Source organism: Schistocerca americana, chromosome 1, assembly GCF_021461395.2.
Source record: "Schistocerca americana isolate TAMUIC-IGC-003095 chromosome 1, iqSchAmer2.1, whole genome shotgun sequence".
Classification (NCBI taxonomy): domain Eukaryota; kingdom Metazoa; phylum Arthropoda; class Insecta; order Orthoptera; family Acrididae; genus Schistocerca; species Schistocerca americana.
Genome location: NC_060119.1, coordinates 534,016,990 through 534,038,900, shown reverse-complemented (window position 1 = coordinate 534,038,900; position 21,911 = coordinate 534,016,990). Strand labels below are relative to the sequence as shown.

Below are 21,911 nucleotides of genomic sequence, written 5' to 3'. Positions count from 1 at the left end.
CTGCTGCTACTATCCTGGCAACCAGAGCCTCTTCTGATGCAACAGGAGTTGTGTGAACAAGGTTGCGCATCTCTCCCCACACAAAAAAGTCCAGAGGTGACATATCTGGGGATCGAGCAGGCCATGGTACAGGAGCACCTTTGCCAATCCACGTTTGTTGGAACCGTCGGTCCAGGAATCGACGCACACGACGACTGAAATGTGCCGGCGCACGTTGCAACTACATGCGTTGTCTTGTAGGGAGCGGGGCGTCTTCCAGCAATTCTGGCAATGCTCTGGCGAGAAAATTGTAATAGTGCCTGCCATTTAATGGCCTAGGTAGCAGATACGGCACAATTAAACTGTCCCCAACAACACCGACCCACACATTAACGAAGAACCGCACTTGATGAGCGCTAGTAACTGTGCATGTGGGTTATCCTCACTCCAAACATGCGAATTGTGCATGTTGAAGACTCCATCACGCCCGAACGTTGCTTCATCGGTAAACAATAGAGAGGATGGAAATGCGGGATGTATTTCACACTGTTCCAGGTACCACTGCGAAAACTGTGCTCTGGGTGGATAATCAGCTGGTTCCAGGTTGTGGACACGCTGTAAGTGAAATGGACGTAACAATTGCTCTCAAAGGACTGTTCTCACATTCGTCTGATTCGTCCCCATGTTACGTGCAATCGCACGAGTGCTGGTTGAAGAATCTCGCTCCACATGCTGCAAGACAGCTTCCTCAATTGCAGCGTTCTTACCGCGCGACAGCGTCCCTGTCCATGTAATCTGCTAAGTGACCCGGTCTCATGCAGACGTTGGTACACAGCAACAAAGGTCGTATGATGTGCGATACGGCGATTAGGATATTGTTGCTATACAGCTCGTCCGTTGTGGTGCGCTACGTAGTACGCACCAACCACATCAGTGTACTCACTTCAGTTGTATCGCTCCATTAGTGAACAGAGACGATGCACTACTACACTGGTGGACAGCAGTTGCCTACAACTGAAGAGCGTAATACGGCCTCCACCAGTTTAAATAATCCTAATACGAAAAAAAATGACATTAGGGAAAAATATTTGTTTTGATGTCCTCTACAACCTCCCAGAGTTTGTCGGTTTAAATACTTTTCACCCTGTATATATGAAGATGGTATCTGTTCTTTCGGACATGACAAAAACTCTTTTCCTCCTTCGCCGCCACTTCGTCAAGGCACTGCACTCTTAACGGCAACTGGTAGGCACAATGCAAAACATGGCAAGTTTGCGGTTCTATTCATGTATCAATCACATTTATACATGTAATACTTTAGAAAGTACAGACATTGAAAACGAATGAACAGTGGCTGCTCGTGAGTTTACATTCTGGGTGGTCACAAATTTCTAGACTCAGATAAATATGAGAGTGTGATATTAATAGCATCTGCTGTGTAACACTTGTGCTTATCAACATATTTATACAACACTTCCACTACCAACGACACCAACAATAATAATCATAATAATATGCATAACTTGTCTGAAAAAAAAAGAATTGTTTTTGGGGAATTTTACTGTTTTGTACATAATTAGGTATAGTTTAGGGCAAGAACGGAATAACGTTCAGCTTTCGTTACTCTCCGTTTCGCGTTTTTGTTTAAGTGGGAGTTTTCGTGCTTTTTTAAATTTTTTTCGGTCAAATGTATACGATCCCCAACACATGTGTTGGTTAACGAATTAACCTACGGGCTGAAAATCAGACATTCTTATGATGCATCCACACAACAACATACGCTTATTATACAGTTCTATGTTAGCTTGTAGTTACGCTTATTTGACTTCGTCACTTTCTCAGTCAATGTATCTGGTCTGCGAAGCCATTGTTCCCTTGCTGCTAAATTTTCCCGGTAATTTTCTTTTCTGGTAGCACTTAAAACAGATTCAATAGAGTTCATGTTGACACTATACGCGAAAGCAGATTTCTGCACAGTAAACAACCAACTCCAAACACAAATTGCAGTTTGTGGAAATGATTAAATTCAAGTAGTACTGTCTACCAACGTGATAATGAATAGAAATGAGGCGCTGAGAGCCCTATGGGCCAAACGCACGCTGTCGTCGATCCCACATTTACATGATTATCAAAGAAATCAGTGTGAGACCTTTTCGTCAGTGTTCACGTATACATTGTGGGCCTACAGCACGGATAAACCTGACCCACCATAAAATCAACAGATATTGCCGCGCGGGGTAGCCGTGCGGTCTACGGCGCCTTGTCACAGTTCACGCGGCTCCCCCCCGCCCCCCGTCGGAGGTTCGAGTCCTCTCTCGGTGTGTGTGTGTGTGTGTGTGTGTGTGTGTGTGTGTGTGTGTGTGTGTTAAGACAGGTTTTTCTATCAAGAATGACTAAAACATGTATTGACGTCTGGTCTAATCTTACTATATAGTGAGTGAATGGGCATCTCTGAGGAATGTTATACTGTCTAGCGGGATTCATGCCAAGCACACACAGGGATAAAAGTCTGCTGCAGTTTGCTAGCACCGACTGGCATTGACATAAAGTTGTAGTTAGAGGTTAAGGGCTACGAGAAGTAGTGAAAGCAAAACGTGACATCTACTCACGTATGTTTTGCCAAGACAATGATACAAGACATTGTCCGAATGCTATTAATTATTGCAACGCACAGGAAATGTAGGAAGGACGATGTGATTAACCGCTAGCCCATTAGCCTTTCGTCACTGACATAACAGACTTTAAGAATAAAGTCTTCTTACTAACTGCCTTCTTTCTATACTTCGAACATTAACAAGAGAAAATAGCAATTTAGTTTCACAACTGAGTACAGCACAAAGCAAGTTGTAGAGAAAACTGGCCAGGTGCGGGTAGGGCTAGAGCTCTAACGGGTTCGTACAAACTTAATTATGTAAACATACAGTTCATCGATCCCGGGAATCGAGAATTTTTTTGATTCTTATTGACAATGATATTTATCACGATATCGGTTTCAGGAATTCCAAGAGTTTCGAGAATGTTTTAATTTAACAAATGAAAAAGGAAATATTTTTTATGTCATATAATTACAAATTAACAATTTTCGAACTTTTCCCTTCACTTGTACTTTGAAACCTAGCTTCTCGCCGACTTACATGATTCTAGGTCAATGGGAAGGACCCTAGACGTTTTAATGAGTGAGTTTGCGAGTATCAAAATACATGATATAAATGGCCGTATCTTTTGATTACATTCACTTAGAAGCTTTAATTTTCTGGAACCGCCAAGGAACTATAGACTTAGTACGTGGCGTAAATTTCAACTTGATCCGTCTATTCGCTCCAGAGAAAAAGGGTTTTTAAAGGCCGGACACACACACACACACACACACACACACACACACAGAGAGAGAGAGAGAGAGAGAGAGAGAGAGAGAGAGAGAGAGAGAGAGAGACTGACAACGAAGTGATCCCATAAGGGTTCCGTTTTACCGACTAAGGCACGGAACCCTAAAAATCAACCAATATCAGTTACAGCTTTGGATGGAGTTGCCTATAAGCTATACCAAAATAAAACCTGTATGGACAGCCCGTCAAAATGAAGCAACAGGACCTACCTACACCGTTTACTCATCACGGAGACGGTCAGTCGACTCTGGTGGCAGACGCTGCAAGAGGGACGTTCTGCATCACGGTGTATTTTACCATTAAAGTTCCGAGAGTTAGAAGAGTTCTTAGAAGAGAGAACCAATATATTAATTCTTGCTACCTATGCCTTTGAAAGGTCTCTGTTGGATTCCTTTCATGTTAATTTCTTAAATCTGTTGTCATTTGCGGCATAAATTCCTCTTCTAAATTTACTGTGGCGTTTCTGACTATCTGGGAGGAGACTGAGTAGTAGAACGTGTTACTTTTACACATAAACAAGAACGATCTGTCACACTACTACACTTTAAAACACAGTTTATATGTAATTCATGTCACACAGTCTCATACGGAACCTACATCCGCTTTCTTTTATATACTGTATATGATAAGATATTGTCATCCCCCTTCCCTTCTGTGTGAGAGGATGAATGAGCAAATGTATTTCTAGTTGCATGCTTGAGGGTAGCAGACAAGCCTGTCTGCTAGAGAACAGTAGGACCAACGTCGGAACAGGTAGCTACGCTTTCTAAAAGCAGAGAGTTTCGTATTCTTAGTACTGTCCTGTCCGTCCCTTGTCATGTTGGTATAGGAAGCTGCCTCTCTGGTCACTTCTGTTTGTATTTGTGAGGCACCCCTCAGGTAGGAGCCCAGGTCAGTCTCTCCGCGGCGAGCGTCTGAAGTAGAGATGGGGGATGCGCTCTTGAACTAATTCATAGAGTTGAATCTTTCAAAGGAGTGAACAATCAGTGATTCAGAAAAAAAGAACGGTAGCTCCAAACGTTTCCCACGGCAGAGAGAGAGAGAGAGAGAGAGAGAGAGACGGAGCATATCAGCAGCGCCTCTGCTGGTCAGAGCACAGTGCACGCCACACAACACAGCCAGCGCCGGCCTCTGCCCTGCTTCTACCTTGGCTGCCTGCATTGTGCAGTGCCCCATTGGATTTTGTGTTTCACATATGCCGTGCCGTCCATGTGCGTCGTCTGCCGCGCGCAGTGTCTGGCGCAGCTTAACTTCGCTTCGCACTCTGTCGGCGATCGTTTCAGTCGCACGTCCTGCCCTCTGGGCAGTTGATGCGAGCAACAGGACAGAGAGCCACCTAGCGGATAACATAGGAACTACTTGCAACAACCTGCTCGCAAGGGAACGGACGATTTGTTTCGGAGCGGGTGAGTTCACCGCTCCCCCCACCCTCGGAACTCGCCCGCTCAACGCTCACCCCACCGTCTCGACTCTAGCCAGAGCGTTGAGCAAAGCGACTCAGTTGTCACTCTGGTCTCTGCGGTCTCAGCTCACGCAGTAATACAGCTCGCGGCTCGACCCGCTCGACTCAGCGCCTCTGCATCAGAGTTCGTCCCTACTGGATATTGTTCTTCGTAGTAATACCGCTATGTATATTACATTATTATGTTATGTATACATCAATTGTTTTTATTTTATTTTTATTTGTTTAAACTGATTAGATTAGGTTCCTGATGACTCCTCTTACTATAGGATTTTTATTATGGACACTCGAATTTACGCTTTAATTACGAGCGAACCGATAAACGTATTGCAAAATGTGATACACCAATATTTTCCTTGTTTTATTCTGCGTAAGGCTATATGCAGCACTTTCGTTTTACAGTCAAATTTATATATTTTTTTTTCTTATTCTGGTACGGATTTTGCGATTTTAGGCGTCTTCGGAAGGAAACGTTCACTTTAAAAATATATGGCTTGCGATGAATTTGTATGAGGTTAATGAAATTTTAATACATTATAGCCAAATATATTGTTAATGTAAATCTCAAGTTACAACATTTTCCGATCACCCAAAAAACCACGATAGTGCAAAATAAATCAATAATCAAAAACTTTGTCATATCGTGGAAATTTCAATAAACAATACAACATTCTTACTCATTATCTGTGTTACTTAAAAATAGGATCAAATAAGATCAAAATACAGGTGTAGTACTGGAATAAACCAAGTTTAAAGGACAATGTGCCTTCCATTTATTTTCTATTGTAAATGAGTGGTGAATCATGAAAAAGAGCTAATTCATTTCAGGGAGTGAACAGTTCTGATCCAATCTCTGAAAAGAACAGTTTTGCCCATCTCTAGTCTGAAGTGGTAAGATCTCCGGCTAAGCGCGTGTCTGCTAAGTCCGTAGGACAATGGATTTCTTAAGTTCAGCCTAACTGAAAATTTAATCACCTTTATTTCAGGTTTAGCTCTAAAATATCTAATGTTACCTTAAATTGCAACGCAGTGTAATTCGAGTGTGAAGTTCAGAATATATTCCGGTAGTTGCTTTGTCACTACTTTGTGAGTAAAGTGGAACCACGTGTTGATCAGTAACTCTAACTAGCATCATCAATCTTCAATGCGAATGTGTGTGAGATTATAACGTCTCGTCTTGACAATATTTTTCAATATAGCAACTTTTCTTTATGTGTAACCCGCGTGGGGTGTACTTTGTGAGACCAGTACCACGTGCTTATACAATTGTTTGACCCATCAGGTTAATAGTAAGACGATAGTAACCAGTTCGAGGTTTTTCTTTTGTAAATTGCTTTTCGATCTAATTTATTTTAATTATCAAAATTATTGTGGAGTTACACTCTGTGTAAACCAAGTTGACCACGTGAAGCATGTGGTGTAATCATCAAAGTAGCCCTCAGCTATTCTTTTCGGGAAGACACAGAGAGTTAGTATGAATTTAGTATACCAGTGTGTGGTAATTTCATGACGGACAGGATTGCGCTACGAACGTAAATTCTTTGGTTGAAAATTGAATCGGTTGGTTGTGGTTAATTTCCACTTGCATATGTTTCAACGTTCTTCGTGTGTTATTTTATGAATGCAGTGTTGTATGCAGTCTCCCAATCTTGGCTCCATATTTGATGTGTTTCGTAAGATTACAATCTCACATTTTCACAATCCTAAATAAGGCACCAGTTTAGTTAGGAATCAAGTTTAATATGCTGAAATTTCAATGATCAATGTTGAAATAAATTTCCAAATATAAACTGATTTATTTCTTTTTATTTAAATTCTCTTTTATATATATATATATATATATATATATATATATATATATCACCGGTTGTCGTATGACTATTAAAAGATTATAATTAATGTTAGTCTGGTTGGGAATTTGGTAAGCTAAACTGGATACCTGGTGAAACAGTTGCGCAGTAATGCAAGGTTAACTTCCCCAGACAGCTCACAGCTTTTAACCCGCTTTTATTGTCTATCAGTACCGCTTTCAGAAGAAATTAAAGCAACAACATTACACCTTGCGCGAAGACCATGAAGATGAAATGTGAGAAATCGAAGCACAGGCGGAACCTTACTAACAATCGTTCTTCCCGTGAATCAAGCCCGACTGGAACAAGAAAAGTGGGAGGTGAAAGTGGTACACAAAGTACCCTCCGCCACACGCCTGAAGGTGGTTTGCGGCGTTTAGATGAAAATGTATCGGGACGATTTCATTGTCTGGGGGATGAAGTCAAAATTTCATTCGGAAAGGGTACGTAACGTGCGAAGGCGTAGGGTTTCTGAGAGCTACATCTCGCTGCACCATACATTAAATGCAAGCCTGTAAGTTCTTGTAACGGGCGATGTTCCACAAGTATTCATTAGCTGTAAACAGTGGCAATTATCATCGACATACGACAGATGAATGTGGTTAGTTGTGTAAGGTAGCGCCAGCAACGTAGATGCCGCTTGCGGCTGTTTGTTACGAAACGTTTGCATTTTCCGTACACGGGCCTCATTCATGGTCTCGAACCGGCTGTAATAATCATTTCGGATAGTTGTTCCCTTATATGAAAATATCAGCTCAGGATTCTCTAGCATCTGGATAATTATGGCCCTAAATGTTTGGGACTACCAGCACATGAACTCTGACTGAGCCGTCACCTGACATACGTTAAGCGCTGCATTTTGTAGAAGCCGCGGGTAAAAGAAGGGGACTGACAGCTCATGTGACCAAGTAACAATTCCGGCTGCGGTACTGCAACAGCTCAGAAGACGTTATTGACATCCGCAACTGGACGAGATTTTCAGAGGCGTACAAAACAGGTTTGGCCGGCCGAAGTGGCCGTGCGGTTAAAGGCGCTGCAGTCTGGAACCGCAAGACCGCTACGGTCGCAGGTTCGAATCCTGCCTCGGGCATGGATGTTTGTGATGTCCTTAGGTTAGTTAGGTTTAACTAGTTCTAAGTTCTAGGGGACTAATGACCTCAGCAGTTGAGTCCCATAGTGCTCAGAGCCATTTGAACCAAAACAGGTTTACAGCGACGATTATGTGCGAAAACCGTATATCTCTGTTGGTGTGAAGGGGACATGTGGAAACATACCACCAACCACCGGCAAGCGACAATAACAGCCAAACTAACGCCCTTAGCTCGAAGTTATACCCCAATTAGGCAAAGTGTGGCGTTGCACCATGTTGTTGTTCTAAGGGAAAAGTATATGGAGTTGTACTTTTACTCAGGGCAAATGAAATCTGCCATGCTAAGTATAACTCTCAGCACTAAGTGTTATTCTGCTATGCGAAGAATGAATAGAAAATAGGCTATGAGTTGAGTGCATCGTAAGCAACTGCAAAATAACCTCTGCTCTTCAAGTGCATACTTCAGTTGACATAGATATTATATGCGTGAGAATGAGAAATAAATTTATCCAGACCACTGATGTATTCGCGATAATCCTGGGTTAAATAATTACTCGACCCTTGAAAATGACCCAGTGGACGACACTGGTCGCATTCAGAATATATTTATGCAACTAGCGCTGTTATTTATTAAAATAAGTAGACTTCAGGCACAGAAGACTGTACGCCAGCGGCCTTTACAGATTTTGATCTATAAGACAAAAAAGCTACTATTTATCACCTTTTCTGCTGTCTCTAAGTATATTTCATCGGGTTGTGCAAGAGCTTTTATGCAGACACATTGAAAACTACGAATATACAAAACTTCTCTATGATACAACGAATTTCTGAACAGATAAACTGAAATTAAGTAAAATTATAATGAGAAGTAAAAATATCAAAATAAATGAATTATTTTAAAGCAGCTGCATTTCAAACAGTCTACAGAAAAGTTGTGGGTATACTTACAGATCAAAGACCAGATAGTGGAAGTTCTCTTCCTGTATGGAATCATGGAGGCGCACTGAAACAAAAGACAAAAGGCACGTTTAACAAGAAAAGAAGAACTTCAATTGTGCCAATTATTTATATGAAATATTTTGAAATTCGTATCTGTCTTTTTATACACTGTAAATAAGTAATTGCTGCTATTAAAGTTCCAATCCTCGTATGTTACTTGAGTTACACGAACTGAAATTCTTGCTTCAGTGTTATCTCGGCAAAGCGAAATGAATGCTCCAGCTCGTGCCTTTGTAAAAGCAAATTATGTGTTAAAACTGTATACATAAAAAATCTCCCTATTCTTTCAAAAGACCCGGTAATTTTAAAAATCGGTTTCGTAGCTTCTGTTTTTGAGAATAACCAGCACAAAAAGTCCGGAAAGGAAAGCTTAAAATATATGTATCGCATTATTTCGGCTTGTGGGAACCTGCAAATCGACACCAAACGTACACTTTCTGGAATTTATAGTGACGAAATTCAGATCTTTCATGTGTTTGTCACAGTGCTATACAACTGTTATTTATCGAAGTTACACATTTCACACAATACCCTAGTCTCAAATACCGTCATCAAAACAGAACTCGTAAAAAAATCTTGCAGGCAAAGGAAGGAAAGAAGAAAAGTAGCAAAATTAGTGTTGCCCGCCCCGTTAGCCGTGCGGTGTAACGCACTGCTTTCCGGGCGGGAAGGTGCGCCGGTCCCCGGCACTAATCCGCTGGAGAGGCGGGTGGTGGGGGCGGGGGAGGGGGAGGGTGGTGACGAGGGGGGAGGGGAGGTTCAATGTAGGGGGAGGGAGGGGGGAAGGTGGAGGAAGGAGGGGGGAAGGTGGAGGAGGGAGGGGGAGGTATGATGTATGGTGATGGGGGAGGGAGAGGGGGAGGTAGGTGGAAGGGATTGGAGGGAGGGGTGAGGGGGAATGGAGGGGAGGGGAAGGGGGAGGGGGTGTACACTGGGGGCCGAACCGCACAATAACCCTAGGTTCGGTGTGAGGTGGCGGTGGGGTGAGTGGACTGCTGTAGCCTGTTGTGGGGTTGTGAACCACTGAGGGCTGCGGCGGGGACGAAGCCTCTCTGTTGGTTCTAGGTCCCCAGTTCCATACAATACAATACAAAAATTAATGCTTACGTCCCGTACAAGCCGAGATTTGCATCATACTCTGCAAGTAATTTTTACGGTGTGTGGCGGACCGTGGAACTTTATTTGGCGCCCTATCCTGTTCCATTCGCGAATGGTCTGTCGGAAGTATGACTGTCAGTTATCGTCCATTTTGGCTATAGAGTCTTAGATTTATTTGTTGTGGTCGTTTTGCGAGACATACGTGGAAGTAATAAGTTGCCTAGCTGTTAGCAAAAATACTTTGCAATCGATACGGAAATACATTTTCATATTACTAAAGTTTCTTGTGCGATTCCATGTACTTGGCCTCCCTCATTAGCGCAACTGGCGATGACAGCCTCTCTGTTCTGCTGGAGTCTACATTGAGTGGTGCGCTAGGGCGGTCGACATCTGATAGTTGTTGCTCGTAGCCAAAGGCGCGGCGCTGAACAAAAGCAGTGCCTGTACAGCGTTATTTGTTCCTGGATGTACGAAGTTTTCTAATCCCTTACTCACATCCTCTTGTTTTGAGTTTCTTCTCTTCTCCTATGTTGGGTCAGTTTCCAGTTCCGGGAGTAAAACGCCAGCTGTCCTTTCGCCCTACCACATTTCTTCTTCTTTCCTTAGTCGTTTACGGGCCCTTGAGAAGTAGCAAAGCTCTCTAATGCCTTGCAATGGCGCTTTCGAGACATCAACTTGGGCCTTGATGAGATGTCGATGGCGCAGTCGTATAACTTGCTTCTTCTCTAGCCATGTGTTTTGGAAAAGGTCTGCACTGAGCAAACAGCTTTTTCCTTATCCACCTATACTTTCTTCGGCGAAGTTTCACCGTCCTCGGTGCGTTCATTTTACTTTCTGTCGACTAGAAGAATACTGACGTCCTTGGGAGAGCCGCCATGGCTTGACTTTTCCGCATGTGTGCAAGATATTTGAGATTGGGGAAACACTCTCAGACTTCAAAAAGAATGTAATAATTCAAGTTCCAAAAAAGGCATGTACCGACAATTTAACTCTTTGAGTCCTAACTATATGAAGAAATCCAAAATTTTACAATTTTTCACGTGATTAACATTCATTATCATATTACGCATCGAAACAAGATTGTCAAAAGGTAAACAGTCATTTGCTTTAAGGAGGTGGTTTCACTTCGCGACCAATGGAACACAGTTTTCAACCACGCATCATTTCATGTGATATACTACTGACAGCAGTTTCGCAGTTTTCCTAGACAAAATCCCCCCCCCCCCCCCCCCCCAATCTCTAAACTTCCATTAACTCATAACGCCTCAAACAAATTATAGTTAAAAAAAACCAGCTAAAATGAGCCTAAATTTTGATAGTTTTTATCGCAACTGCATACTGTCCCAGTGGTGTCATTTCGATAATGCTCATAAAAACAGTAATACAAACTAAAATTTAGAATAACTTAGATATATTTACTTTCACTGTCAATGATGTTCTCGGTACTGCCAATACAAAAAAAAGGCAGGTCAGAATCTCCTACAATCACATAGCATCTTCTCCGCGCTAACTGTTGCTTTGAACGCTGCAAGTGATTGCTACAATGTACTACATTCGTAGAAGTACCTCAGTGTACCACTAGTAGTCTCTGTCTTGTTTCATGCGAAAGCCACTGGTACGAAAAACAACGTGGGTGTGGTTTCAGGCAGAAACCATTGGGACTCAAAGCGTTATCAAGTCATGGCTACGCAATAGTGAGACGAGTTATTTTCAAAAAAATGTAAAAACTGGTAGAAACCGACCTTGGAGAATATCAGTTTGGATTTCGGAGAAATGTAGCAACACGCGAGGCAATAATAAACCTATGACTTATCTTACAAGATAGCTCAAGGGAAGGCGAACTTAAAGTTTATAGCATCAGTAGATTTAGAGAACACTCTTGACAATATTAACTCGAATACACTTTTTGAAATTCTGAACGCACGAGGGGTAAAATGCAGGGAGCGAATGATTATGAACAGCATGTAGAGAAACAACCAGACTACAGTTATAAGCAGCTGGAGGACATTACAGGTAGCAATAGCTGAGAAGGGAGTGAGGCAGCGTTGTAGCCTATCTTCTATGTTATCGAATCTGTACATTAAGCAAGCAGTAAAGGAAACCAAAGGAAAATTTGGAGAAGGAATTAAAGTTCCTGCAGAAGAAATGAAAACTTTAAAATTGACCGATGACACGGTAATTCAGTTAGAATGTGTAAAGAAATGGAGGAGCAGTTGAGCGGAACGGACAGCGTCTTGAAAACAGGTAATAAGGTAAACATCAACAAAAGCACGGCAAGGGTAATGGAATGTAGTCGAAATAAATAATAGATTAGGAAACTATCCACTTAAAGTAGTAGGTATCTTTACTTATTTAGGCAGCGAAGTAACGAATGATGGTCGATGTCGAAAGGATATAAAATGCAGACTGGCAATAGTACAAAGAGCATATCTGAAAAAAAAGAAATTTATTAACATTTAATACAAATTTAAGTGTTATTTAGTCTTTTCTGACGGTTTTCGTCTGGTGTGTAGCCTTGTACTGAAGTGAAATGTGGACGATAAGCAGTTCAAATAAGGTGAGAACAGAATCTCTTGAAATCTAGGGTTGTAGAAGATCGTTGAAGATTATCTGGGAGGTACTGAATCAAAGAGGGGAGAAAATAAATTCATGGCACAAATGAGTGAAAGAAGGGATCGGATGATAGGGCACATCCTGAGGCGTCAATGAATGGTTAGTTTAGTAATGGGAGGAATTGGGAGGTGGGAATTGTAGAGGCAGACATAGGCATGAACAGAGTAAGCAGATTCAAATGGATGTACAACTTGTGGAAGTGCATCTTTCTCGCGGACGTCGAACGACGACTGATGATATAAATAAAGAAAACGAACACACCACAGCTGTGTCACCAACGAAGTTTATTTCAGATGACTAGTTTCGGCACTACACTTCCGCCATCTTCGGTTCTTCTATATGTATTTTGTTGCAGTCAGTCAGTGGTGTAAACACATTCCTGATGTCTGTAATCCAATACAAGTATTATTATATGGGTTACACGATAAATGGGCCAATAAATCAAAGTACTCTTTTGGTTTATAGGGGATCCGAAGATGGCGTAAGTGTTGAGTCAAAATTAGTCGTTTGAAAAAAGTTTCTTTGACGACACGGCTGTGGTAGTTCGTTTTCTTTATTCAAATGGATATAGGGTGCAGTAGTTATTCAGATATGGCGACGCTTGTACGGGATGGACCAGTGTGGAGAGCTGCATCAAACCATTCCTCGCACTGAATACCACAACCTCCACTACCACCAGCACCACCACAGTAACACCAGCAACATAAAAAAATTGCACGGTAAAAATATACAATTCTGGCATTATAGCCTTTACGTTTATAACATTTTAACAAAATGTATGTGCTCTTAAGCATACATTGGTTTTCATGTTGTTAACTGGTTTGCGATGTTACTATTAGTACCCACGTCACGCAATATAATGCGTTGTGTCAAGTAAACTAACATGACACATAATGTCATGCTGTAAACATGACAAGTTATTATGTCATAAAACATGGCATTTGTCATGTCGTGCAATATGACACAGCGTGTCATTAAAGTTTAAGATGGATGCTTCCTATTATAGATGCATCCCACTCTAAGGAAACGCATAAATTTGCGTCTGTGTGTTCTTACACTCCTCAACATCCATGCAGCAGAGGGTTAGTTTAGTGGAGAAATGGTAAATCGTCCCCTTGGAGGAAAAAAAAAATCAACGCCCCCTTCCCCCCGACACACACACACACACACACACACACACACACACACACACACAGAGAGAGAGAGAGAGAGAGAGAGAGAGAGAGAGAGAGAGAGAGAGAGAGAGATCAAAAAATTGTTTTAATGTGCCCCCCCTCTCCAGGAACAAATTCATTCATCCCCAGAAATTTTATCCCCCTATAAAAACGTTTTTAGCTATTTGGTTCCTTTCTTTTTCATCCCTAACTCTGCCCAGGAGATATTCGCCTTTTTTGTTCTGCTACAGGAGTACTTTTCACTCTGGTTCCAAAATTTAACTCTATCTTCAGGTGGAGGCTTTATTTATTAATATTTTTAATATTTATTATTTTTTGTTTTGTGATTTTATTTTATGTTTTTTCAATTTTTAAAGTTTTTAAGTTTTTTAATTTTTTTGTTTTATAGCTAGACACATTACATTTATATACATGAGTCTGTATAAGCAACCATATGAAGAATGGCCATAAATATTTAATATAGTGCATAAAACCCAGCAACTGCAAATACAATACTGATCGAAAAATTAAATACTGTGCGAAGTTTATAATAATAATTTATGTAAATAGTTCATGTATTGTAGATCAACTTGCGATACAATCACATTACATAGATAAACTTATGTAAAAGCCTACTATATCCCAAGCTGAACGATTCCCACATCAAACAACAAACTATTGAAAGGCATACACGTTGTTATTGTCTTATCTTACAATTCTTGTCATTGTTGAAAAAACTCAGGTGAATAATTTTGGCGCGAATTGTTGCAACATCCCGCGTCCGGCCATCCTGATTTAGGTTTTCCGTGATTTCCCTAAATCGCTCCAGGCAAATGCCGGGATGGTTCCTTTCAAAGGGCACGGCCGACTTCCTTCCCCGTCCTTCCCTAATCCGATGAGACCGATGACCTCGCTGTCTGGTTTCCTTCCCCAAAACAACCAACCAACCAACCAATTGTTGCAACAACCAATCAGAATTAAGTATGAGCATGATGGCAAAAATAAGTAGAAGAACCGCGAAACAATGTATGCACGACAAACTACTACAAACTACCATTTTTCATTTCTGTACGAAAATTGACGAACTTAAGCGCGTTTTGCACGAAAATAAATTTTCTACAAGATGGCACAGTAGTTTTGGAAGAAATCGCAGTAAAACATTTTCGATTGTTTAGAATGATGGTGACCTCCATTCTTAAAATATTTTTATACCGATATTCGAGTTAGTTTAATTTTCTGCGTGGTCATCGATAAAGCTTTAAATGCTAAATAACAGTACATCATTTTATACTGGGCTGGGCGAAATTCGGGTTTTGTTCATACATTTTTTCGCACGTTCAAAGATTTTTCGAAGATTTTAAGTTACTGGTGAACAAAATCTTTAAAATATTAACAACGAAATGATAATCAACTGTAAGAACCATTTTTTTAAATTACGTCGGAATGCAGAAGGCGCGTCGTATTCCGGAAACTGCACAACTTGTCGGGTGTTCGAGGAGTGCTTTGGTGAGTATCCTCAACACGTAGCGAAACCAGACGTCGTGATGATGGGCGGCCTCCCCTCATTAGAGATGCCGGACGCTGCATGCTGAGCTCACTGGTAATAAAACAGGACGGTCGGCGAATTGTGACGGAACTGACAGCAGGCGTTAATGCTGGGCAGAGCATAAATGCGTCTGTACACACAGTGCTCCGAACACTCCTAACGATGGGTCTCCACAGCCGACGACTACGCATGTACCAATGTTAACACAACGGCTTCAACAACAAACAACTGAAATGGACACGTGACCATCGGCAGTGGACGTTGGCGAAGTGGTAAAGCGCTGCAAGGTCCGATGAATCTCGATACTTTCTTCATCATGGCGATGGGTGGGCGCGAATCCGTCGTCTTCCTGGCGAATAGCTCCTAGACACCTGTACTACGGAACAGAGATAATACGGCGGCGGCTCCATTATGCTCTGGGGAACACTTTTGTGGGCTTCCACAGATCCAGGGAGGTCGTGCAAGACATCATGATGGCCAAGGAGTATAGTACACTGATTACAGACCACATACACTCCTTCATGAAGATCATGCTTCCCGATGGCAATGGCATTTTTCAACTAGATAATGCGCCATATCACAAGGCCAGGAGTGTGATGGAATGGTTCGAAGAACACAATGGCGAGTTCCAATTGATGTGCTGGCCCCCTAACTTGCCAGATCTGTACCCGAATGAACACATGTGGAATGTTATTGTACGTGGTGTCCTCTTCCAAGGAATTTACGGAGAATTAGGTGACAAGTACGTGCGAATGTGGTGCCAGTTTCTTCCACCGACCTACTAAGGCCTCATTGCTTCTATGTCACGACACGTCGAAGTTGTTATCCGTGTCAAGATTGACATACCGGCTACTAGGTCGGTGGTCATAGCATTATGGCTGATCAGTGTATTTTGTCTCAAGAAAAAAAATTAATCCGCTAAAAATGTCGCAATCTCACCGGTGCACGTCTGAGGGGAAAATTAAAAAAAAAAAAAATTTTTACTCACGGGTGATCCCTTTTTAAAACTTATTTATTAAAACGGAAACAGGTAGAGAGTACGAGCTGTAATCCGAAGATTCCTCAGCTACGTGTGGACTCATAGTGCTTAAAAGCCACTGAACGCGTGTCTCACTAGCGCGGTCGACACAGGTTGTCTACGTGTTCGTCGGACGATGTGCTGGACACCTCGATAGGTACTTCGCTTACGTGTCCCATGAGAGTCACATCTTATAGCTTCGACAATATAGCCGTCCGACAACCGTAAACGCTTGTGGCGCACCAGCTATGTATACACGAGCTCGTCTCCTTGTCGCACGTCTTCCTCTTTATCGCTCATTTGTTTCTTGGCCCTCGTAACGACAATGTACGAGACGAATATTTCCTCGGAGCTTTTAGCCTTTATAGGAAGACCTCGTCAGCCAGGAAAATGCATGGTAGATCGCAAGCATTGCGTACGAAACTTGTTTGTATTAGATTTTGCAACATTCTTACTTCTACAGACATAACTGACATTGCCTCTGTAACATGCGGCCTGTAACACGACGTGTCTGACTTATTTCGTGATACGGCTCCATATTTTGTTTGACGACACCTCATTTGTTGGACTGTTTCAGTCGCTTATGCTCTTTGCTCCTCTCCTCTATCGGTCTAACGATCTGCCAAGGAAGTGGCCGTGCGGTTCTAGGCGCTGCAGTCTGGAACCGGGAGACCGCTACGGTCGCAGGTTCGACTCCTGCTTCGGGCATGGATGTGTGTGATGTCCTTAGGTTAGTTAGGTTTAACTAGTTCTAAGTTCTAAGGGTCTAATGACCTCAGAAGTTGAGTCCCATAGTGCTCAGAGCCATATGAACCATTTTTGAGCTGCCAAGGAGATGCAGTGGATACTACACTGGACCCGCTTCCGGGAGGAAGACGGTTCAATCCTGCGTCCGGCCATCCTGATTTAGGTTTTCCATGATTTCCCTAAATTGCTCCAGGCAAATGCCGGGATGGCTCCTTTGAAAGGGCACGGCCGAATTCCTCCCCCGTCCTTCCCTAATCCGATGAGACCGATGACCTCGCTGTTTCGTTTCTTCCCCATACAACCCAACCCAAGAATTAAAAGTATAGGGCCGGTTTCCTTCCCGTCCCTGTCCATTTCGACTTAATCATCGTCTCTAAGCCGGCCGGGTGGCCGAGCGGTTCTTGGCGTTAGAGTCTGGAACCGCGCGACCGCTACGGTCACAGGTTCGAATCCTGCCTCGGGCATGGATGTGTGTGATGTCCTTAGGTTAGTTAGGTTTAAGTAGTTCTAAGTTCTAGGGGACTGATGACCTCAGCTGTTAAGTTCCATAGTGCTCAGAGCCATTTGAACCATTTTTCGTCTCTAACAATCTTGTCGTCGACTAGACATTAACCCTTATCTTTAGTCCTTCCAGTAGCCTGTCTCACACAAGACTCGCCACACTGTAGAGGTATACAGCTTACATTCGCTTCTAGGATACCTATGATGGCTCTACCGTTACGAAGCAGACCTTTCATTTGGCTGATGGGAGTTGAATACAATGAATGCTGTGTCTCGCCAGCATTTTTTTTACTGATTTCTTTTTGTTCTTTTTTTGTTTCGGGAGTGGAACAGATAAACGACACTTCGACTTTCTTTTCTTTTCTTGAGCCCGTTATGTTCCAGGTGTTTTGTTCATCTTCCACCGCTGTGCCAGTTCGAATTATGGATCTGAGTATCCGTTGCTGTCATACTTCTTACCTGAGGCTCTCTTTGTCTGACAGCGTGGGAGCTCTACGGATCGGAATCATCAGCACGATAGTTCACTGTGGCAGACAGCAGTACAGTAGTTCCAACCACATTGAAGGGTTAGCTGTGAAGGGGCCAGATGTTCAAATGTGTGCGAATTTCTAAGGGAGCGAATTGCTGAGGTCATCGGTCCCTAGATTTACACACTACTTAAACTAACTTATGCTAAGAACAACACACACACCTGTGCCCGAGGGAGGACTCGAACCTCCGACGGGAGGGGCCGCGCAGTCCGTGACATGGCGCCTCTAGCAGCGCGGCCATTCCGCGTGGCAAGGGCCCAGAGTAACATATGTTTCTACAGAAGGGCATCCGTACTTTTAATAGTTGCAGGGGTAACAGTACGGTTGACTGATACGGCCTCGTAACATTGGCAAACATGACCTTACTATGATGGTACTGAGGGCATGTGGTTCCCGGACGCTTTCTATACATAATCTGAAGCTCGATTTGACCTCTTTTCCTGTAACTCAGCAACGGCCTGCCTAGCATCCCAGGCACGCCAGGGACCAGGGGACACGCGCAGTCTGTAGAGTTGACTTAAGTCTGCGTGGCCAGTTTGTCAATTTATTTACTTGAGAAACACGATACTCGATTCTGGTGGAAGACGGTCTTCTATTACCTCAGATGTCGGCTATCTAAGGGAATTGCAGGCAAAGCGCAATGGCTGTTGAGGCATACAGACTTTCTTGGTGTGCACCACAATGTGTACACTATGCGATAAAATACTTGTATTTAACTGCTGTACCACGGTGGTTGCGGAGGGGGTGTCTTATACTGTGGGTTCTACCTGTATGCTGTCCCCAGTGATTCTAAGAGGCGTTCACACGTAGTTACATTCTTAAATTTGGTTTGCTTTACGCTTGTTTCTATCTGTTGTCTCCACGCTCTGTGGATAATTCATAAATATTATGAGTTGTGCCTGTAATGCGTCTCAGGATGAAGACAACTTTAATGTTGCTGTCTTAATTGAATCTGTGTGAGGGGTCTGGTTAAAATTATATTCATACACTTTCAAACAAATTTTAAAAAAGGCTAGTTTGTATATTACTGAGTGTCTGTCTGTTTATGTTACAAATATTCTGTTTGTTGGGTTACAGCCTTATTTGTAGTTTAGGAGAATTATCTGGGCTTGCTTCAATATGCAGGGTTAAATATCTCACTGTCAGTTGAAGCCAACTGGGCGTTGTTTCTTAAGTTTATTTGCATATCATTTATTGTTGCCGATTTGTTTTATAGTTTTCTTTAACTTTGGTTTATTGCCTGCTCTGAGGTGATAATTAAATGTTCATTCATGCTAGTTTACTGGTAAGTAACATCTGCTAATGGAAACGTTTAACGCTCTTTTAGTTAATACTGTGCTTGTTAATCCATGTTGAAACAGAACCACCGGAGCCCAGTTTCTAATTCTAAAATTATATTGTTCGTTTTTTGGCATTTGAAAATCTTTACAGTTGCTATCTTCAGTAATATTGTTCAGTTTCTAAAATTGGACTGTTTATTTGTTTGCATTTATCGACGTTTCTCGGAATTACTAAGGACCTGCTAGCGAAACACATAAATATTTCCAGTACTAATTTAAACAAATACGTTGTCTTTTTCTGGTTCAATTGTTAGTTTTTGGCAACCTGGCCCCTTACCACTCCCAGCCCCTCGCTAGCTACAGCATTTAACCATGCAGCTCTATCACAAGGCTTACTGATAGTTACATCCTCCTGGGTAAAATATTCAGGGCGTAAAACAGACCCACATTTTTAATTACCGGCGGGGGCTACTTAGGTAGATATCGTCGGGAAAATGAAACGGGTGTAGTACGGGTTGGGCCGTGGAGCATTAAATTCCTTAATCATGTCGACATGCTGAAAAAAAGAAGGAACAATGTAGGAGTATGTCTAATAATACACAAGAAAATACTACGAATAATACGGTGAGCAGATTATTATGACAGCTAAGAGAGACACCTAGTACAACGACGTACGCAGATGATGAATACATTGAATAAAATTTATGATAGGGTCAAATAAATTGTTCAGCGTGTTAAGATACTTAACTGAGATGGGGACTTCAATTCCACAGAGAAAAAACGAAGAAAATGGAAATTAGTAGAGCATGGACCGCGGGATGAAATAAAAGCGAAAGCCACCCTGTAGAACACTGCACAAGGCACGATTTAGTTAGTGCAAAGACCTGATTTAGGAATGATTCAGGAAGGTTTTATATTTGGGAGAGACCTGGAAGTACCGGAAGGTTTAATGTAGTCGGTGTTTGAGATTGGGTGTTTTTCTCTGCAACAAGGGAAAGGAATATTTAATTAGATAGGTAAACGTAAGCACCAACTCGTAACTGTACTCTTCATTAAAGTTAACCTATTTTAGGAACTTCAATAGCAAAAACATACCCTTGAACTTCGACACGCAGTAAAGTTCTTCCCGTGAATTCTTGCTAACAAGATATTTAAATATAATTTTTTTACCTCCATCATAATTTCTTCTGTAAATCGGCATAGAAGTACGAAAGGCATTTTGGTGTAAAAAAAATCGTGGAAATCCCGACTGTACAACTCACTGTGCCATGTATACGACCTGCGGACAAGATGCGGAGTCGCTGGTGTCACGAAGTGGCGGGCTTCTTCGAAGTGCTGTTTCAAGTAATGTGCGCCGGCCACGGTGGCCGAGCGGTTCTAGGCGCTACGGTCGCAAGTTCGAATCCTGCCTCGGGCATGGATGTGTTTGATGTCCTTCGGTTAGTTAGGTTTAAGTAGTTCTAAGTTCTAGGGGACTGATGACCTCAGCTGTTAAGTCCCATAGTGCTCAGAGCCATTTGAACCATTTTTTTGAAGCAATGTGCGGTTATACTGCCGTAGACAAGGCAGGTCGGAATGGACAGCGAATGACGTTTCGTCTTCTGCATATGTTACCGCGGAGTAAACATATCATATACATTCAAAGAGTACGTTTGGCGAATGCTGACACGTTGCTGATGAAGCAACCACGGCTTTTGCCTTTAAACACTTTGTTCGAATGGCTGCCTCAGTCATTACATTCTTACGTGCTGAATAACGACTTCGTAAAACAAGTAGTTTGATGCGGCGCGGCATCAATAGACAAGGACCAGCTAGAAGTGACGATATGAAAGTGTGTGTGTGTTACATGCTTCTTGTCTGCTTGCGAGACGCTGCTGCAGCCTTGGTATCAGCCTTACACCTGCGTGGCGAATACTACACGTCGCGTACCATAAAACTTTGTATGTTTCTATCTCACCAACTAAAACTGATTTGTACACAGTACTGAGTTGTGCATTCAGCACTCGTGTCAACGCATTGCGGCAGCAGAGCATTCATCTGAACATAACCAAGTTGTACAGCAAGTTGCATCCAACCCTAAAAATTTGAAGTTTCTAGCTCCATTACTGAAACTGATAGAAATTTAACTTAAACTGATCTGTACACAAAAAATGAAATGATCGTATGGCATTATTGGTCGGGAGGTCCCATGCGGGGAAGTTCGGTCGCCGTAATGGGATAGGATAACATAATGTTGTATTTAGAGCAATAATAATAAGTTAAAACAATACTTATAGCTCGTTGCCGTAACTTTCTAGAAGATAACTAAATAAACTACGTTCATAACATTGCAGATTGAAAAACATCTGTTACACTTAGTTGACTAAATAGTGCTTTCAATTATTATTTTCTAAGTTACCGAGAAAAATACGGGGGGAGTTCCATATTGATTTACACTTTACTTTTTCCCGTTATCCATGAGGCGCTATTTGACTCATAATTGCGGTAGTCCTGTGGTATACCCTTAGAGGAAGGAAAATCACTAGAAGTGTGATGCCTGCACAGCACAGACAATTTTTCCAACTGCTGCCATTACGAGAGCGGACAATATAGAGAGTGATCGTCAAGAACAGTGAAGAGGTTTCTGTGGAATGAGGGTGTAAACAGTGCGGATATTAA

At 42.2% G+C, this 21,911-nt stretch overlaps 1 protein-coding gene across 21 annotated transcripts in view; it reads right to left on the bottom strand.

Annotated features, from left to right (window-relative positions):
* Positions 1-21,911, bottom strand: part of LOC124605478 (calcium/calmodulin-dependent protein kinase type II alpha chain) — a 983,452-nt gene that overhangs the window by 307,749 nt on the left and 653,792 nt on the right. For all 21 annotated transcript variants that reach the window (XM_047137200.1, XM_047137224.1, XM_047137250.1 and 18 more), the window contains exon 4: positions 8,716-8,770. In XM_047137200.1, coding sequence (XP_046993156.1) covers positions 8,716-8,770 — 55 coding nt within the window. The remainder of the gene's footprint in view (positions 1-8,715; positions 8,771-21,911) is intronic.